The sequence below is a fragment of the Limulus polyphemus genome, unplaced genomic scaffold (genome assembly GCF_000517525.1).
Source record: "Limulus polyphemus unplaced genomic scaffold, Limulus_polyphemus-2.1.2 Scaffold1788, whole genome shotgun sequence".
Lineage (NCBI taxonomy): Eukaryota > Metazoa > Arthropoda > Merostomata > Xiphosura > Limulidae > Limulus > Limulus polyphemus.
Window position 1 is genome coordinate 191,575 of NW_013667398.1, and position 4,890 is coordinate 196,464.

At 33.6% G+C, this 4,890-nt stretch overlaps 1 protein-coding gene across 1 annotated transcript in view; it reads left to right on the plus strand.

Moving 5' to 3' along the window:
* Positions 1 to 4,890, plus strand: part of LOC106464933 (sortilin-related receptor-like) — a 100,786-nt gene that overhangs the window by 46,095 nt on the left and 49,801 nt on the right. The window contains exons 18-19 of the mRNA XM_022392746.1: positions 2,165 to 2,429; positions 3,438 to 3,576. Of these exons, the coding sequence (XP_022248454.1) occupies positions 2,165 to 2,429; positions 3,438 to 3,576 (404 nt within the window). The remainder of the gene's footprint in view (positions 1 to 2,164; positions 2,430 to 3,437; positions 3,577 to 4,890) is intronic.

Consider the following 4,890-nt stretch of genomic DNA (forward strand, 5'->3'; position numbering starts at 1 on the left):
CAGATTGTGGGGTTGGAAATTGTTTTTGTCTATGACTGAGCCACTGTTTTGGCATTTAATATTTGCATAGATAATCCATCTTTCATCATCGGTGACAATTCTGTCCAAAAATGGTTCATGCTCATTACATGCTAGAAGAGACGAAGCAACGTACACGTTAGAAACGATGATCATTGTAGAATTCGTGAGGAACCCAAACACCTTCTTTATGGAGTTTTTCCATATTCCTTAGAAGTTTATGTATTGTTTCATAAGAGACATGCAATTTCAGGGCCATTTCACGAGTGTGTTGCCTTGGGTTAGACTCAACAAGTGTCCTCAGAGCATCAATAGCAATTCCAACATGTCGACCCCTGCCATCATAGTTATTAAGGCTAAAGTCACCTGAATGAAATTTGCTGAACCATCGTTGACACTTATGAATGTTCAAAACATTTTCATAAACTTCTTTGATATTCTTTGTGGCTACAGAGGTGTTTTTTCCCCTCTTGCATTCAGACAGCATTACATGCTGAATGTGTGTCTCGTCGTGTGCCATCACTATAAGGGATTAGTGTACCAAACTTTACACATTATATGGGCTACACTAACGTGATGTTTATGTGGTTCGTTTTTCTATTATCATACGTGATGTACATTTTGGGGGGGGGGGTAATGAAAGTGTTCCAAAATGCAACATAAATTTCTTGACGACCTAATAATAAATATATATTGTTATGAGATTTAAGCTATTCACACTAAACGTTTGTGTTTTTGTGTTATAATTTGTTGTTATCCTAGAATGAAAGAGGCATAATTTATATTTATTTCCTAACTTTTTATGGTGGTTTTGAATTCGGTCTAATTGACAGTCCGCATATAGTTAATATAGAGAAAATATCAGTCAAAACATAAAGTTTTACTGAAAACAAACATTTGAAATGTACTTGGGAGGTTTTAGAGATTACACAAATAATACTTGAGATTTGTGGGACGAAGAATAGTGTTTTAATCATAACATGAAAATCACTTCGCACTTGGACTAGTAATGAAACAGATTCAATATTTTCACAAACAAATTTTTAGTAAAAATACTTGATTAAAGAAATTGATTTTTTGTGTACAAAATCTTGTAATCATTACTAAAAGTCTACCATATTTTGTGAAGATACACATACTGCATTCACAATTATAGTGTAAATACTTAATGTGTGCAAATGTGTACACAAACTCGTATTTTATACCGAGCCCATCACGAAAGGGTTAAAAGGATTTTGGGACCTCACTTTGTTATTGCAGTCCATGTTGTCATATCCAATCATGCTTGATGTCATGATCATGCATCTTGACAGTAATCCTACAGTATAGTTTCTATTGCAAAATGTTATGTAGTATAGTTGTGAAAAGGTGAACAGTGAAAAACAGAGACTTAATATGTGACAACAAATTATGTGCTGAAAGAAGAATAGATATGTTTATTTCATAATTTTCAAAATATTATTTTACTGTCCATTGATGTTTCAGCTACAGTTAATATTAGGCTAAAGAAAATAAGAGATAAAATATAAACAGTGGTTTTCAAAGTTTTTTACCTCATTTAATACAACTCTATACGGGCACCATTAGTCATTTTCCTCAGATGTTCTTGGTCGCCCACTCCTCTTTCTATCTAACACTGTCCCTGTCTCCATAAATTTCTTGTGCCATGCACGAATTGACGGACGTGATGGTGGATCTCTTCCATACTTTGTTCTGTAGTTTCGTTGAGTCTGCGTATCCGATTTTGTCTCAATAAACCATGATACACATTGTGCCTTCTCTTGAGGAGTAGCCATTTCTTAGGGATTCATTCAAAAAGATGCTTCTTTAATCTGCAGGATGCCTGAAACATAAAAATGCAATGTGATTAAAAACTTTGAAAACCACTGAGTACAATAGAACAAGTCTGATTAAGATATCTTATCAATTGCCTTTGTAATAACTTTTTTAAATTGTAAAAAGACTTTATAGACACCCTGTATTTTTTGCTCCCATCTTGAAAGTTGTGAAAATACAGTGGAAAAATTTGGGATTTTTTCTTAAACTTTTCCTGCTGAAAGTGTGGAAACCCTTATATTTACTGAATAACCATAAAGATACCAAAATAAATCATCAAAACATCCATTAAATATTTTTTTCCCCACAGACTAATGTTTTTAACTGACTGGAGCAGTTCAAAACCCTCGGTAGCGAGAGCATACTTAGATGGCAGCAACTTTGTACGACTGTTTGATAAATCTGTTGTTACCTGGCCTAATGGAATAGCAGTTGATTATCTTAGTGACCGAATTTTTTGGGTAGATGCTCGCAAAGACTATGTAGCATCAGCAGATCTCGATGGTCAGCACTTTCGTTATGTGTTGAAGGGAGGATTAATCATTCCACATCCATTTTCTGTTACTGTTTTTAAAGTGAGTAAAATGTTTATCAAAGTGGAGTATTTTAGAAAAATATCTTGCATATTTGCTAATTAAACTATAAATGTAGCTTATGATTTTATCTCGCTCTTCATTTTGCTAGATAAATTTCTTGTTCCTATTGGAAAACCTCCTAATTCAAATGTAAAAGATTGTGACAATTTTATTGGAACTATTCCATTCTACTGTAGAAGTAATATACTATAAGAACTAGAAGAAACTTGTTGATTAAAAAAATGGAGGATTTTAATTTTGTGTTCAGTTCTTTACAATTAGATATACACAAGTAACTGAAATTAAGGGTATGAAAACTGAAAATGGAAATTGACCTTTATTCACATTATTTACAGTTACTTCTAGCTGTAATAATGGAAGTCTGTAGGAATCTTCAGCCTAAATGTATGTAGAATGTTAACATTTAAACAATGAAAGTTCCCAAGATCACATGACAGCTCAAACTGAGATAACACTATGTATTTGATAGGCTTTTTCATAACTGTTTAGGTAAATAAAACCTTGCCTATTATCTGAAGTATTTGTACAGTGTTGCTAAGGGCCTGCAGTATTTCATTTTTGAATAATTAGTGGTATTTTTCACAAAACGTTACACCTTGCTTAATGTTTATACAGTGCTGCTAGCAGTTCTTATATTTTCATTGTTGAAAAACTGGTTATGTTTAAATACATTTTATTTACTATAAATAAAAATTTTATTTATTATCCTAATGAAAATATTTCTACAGTCAGGCAATAAAATCTATCAGTGATCAAGCAGTTGTGGTTACTAAACTCTCCAATTTTTTCTTCTCTTTGACCTTACTAACGTCCTGAAAAAATTTATTCTAAGTCTGTTATACATCTTACATGAACTTATCTAGAAGCAAAATCATACAATTATAAACAAAAATATGCTTTACATTTATATAACAGTTTACAACATTGATGATTTAGATTTATCCAACATCTTTTTTGAAGTGCAGGCAATTTCCTAATTTTTTGTAGGACTGGATCTATTTTGATGACTGGAACAGAGGTCAGATCTTGGAAGCCAATAAAGTTGATGGTGCTGGCTTGAAGGTTTTGGTCGGTGATTTATCACAGCCTATGGCGTTGAAGGCTTTTGGACATGGTGTACAACAGGGTAATGTATAATGAAGATAACAAATTTTTATGATCATACAATACAACATTACATGTAAAAGGTTTTGTGAAAAATGACTTGTCAAAATATAAAAATGTGCATTTTTTTGGTTGTGCGACTTCAAATTGAATAGCATAATTTTTTATATCACTGTTCAGACAAGCTTCCTGAGGAGAGTGAAATTTGTATGCATGAAACATTAAACTGTAAACCTAATTTATAAAACTAATTATGTACTGTTACTGACTTAAGTTTAGTTTTCTTTGGTATTATACATTTACCAGTTTTTGACAGTGGTACAATACCATTTTTGTAAAATGAGTTTACCACTGATATGGGTGTACTTCAAAACAACAGAAAGCCACATTTCTACAGTTATAATAGTTAAAACAGATAATGTTTATGTTAATTAAGCTTAAGTATGAACTTATCTGTAATCTTCTTATCAGAGTGGTATTCTTACATCACAGAATTCCATTTACCGTAGTTGGTGTTCTAAAAACTTCTGGTTGTAAAATCCTGAAAAGTTTTCAAGGGTAGGTTCCTGGTTGTGATAGTCCTGAAAAGTGTTCAAGGGTGGGTTCTTGGTTGTGAAAGTCTTGAAAAGTGTTCAAGGGTGGGTTTCTGGCTGCGAAAGCCCTGAAAAGGGTTCAGAAATGGGAGATGATGTAAGTGTTAGGACTTAATACTATGGCTTCAGCATTTTTTTGGCACCTACCAGTCAATCAGATAATAGTTTGAAAAATTAATAATGATTAGAAAACATATAGCGCTATTTTCGACTGTCAAGATCTACGTATCTACATGTGCTGATGTTTCAATTTATCAATGGCATATTTTAAGATCTGTGCAAGAACTCAGCTAACAGATGTTTCTGTATATAAATGCTATCTTCAAATACAACTTTCCTATGTTTAATGAAACTGCATTCTGATGCGGTACATTACCTCTTTTCACATAAATAACTATTCTCGTTCATTGCTGTCCTGTATATGCATAAAATATTTTATGCATGCCACAAGCCTTTTACGTCCTCTCCATTGGAATTGACTGATTCCAATGCATTTCTCATGCAAATCATGCGACAGTCCTCCTCTAATAAGAGTGTGACACACTCTCATTGCACATGTGACTCCCTCTATTCAATTCTACCTAACTCCCCTCGAGGTGGATTCCTGTTTGTGGTGAGGGGACCCCCCCAAGGAAGGTTCTGTATTTTCAGTTACCTCCTATGGGATCTAAACATCCACCCACGTGTTTGCCGTGCATGGCGATCCGTGAAGGGGAGGAGAGAATCCTGGTGGTTGAGTGGTG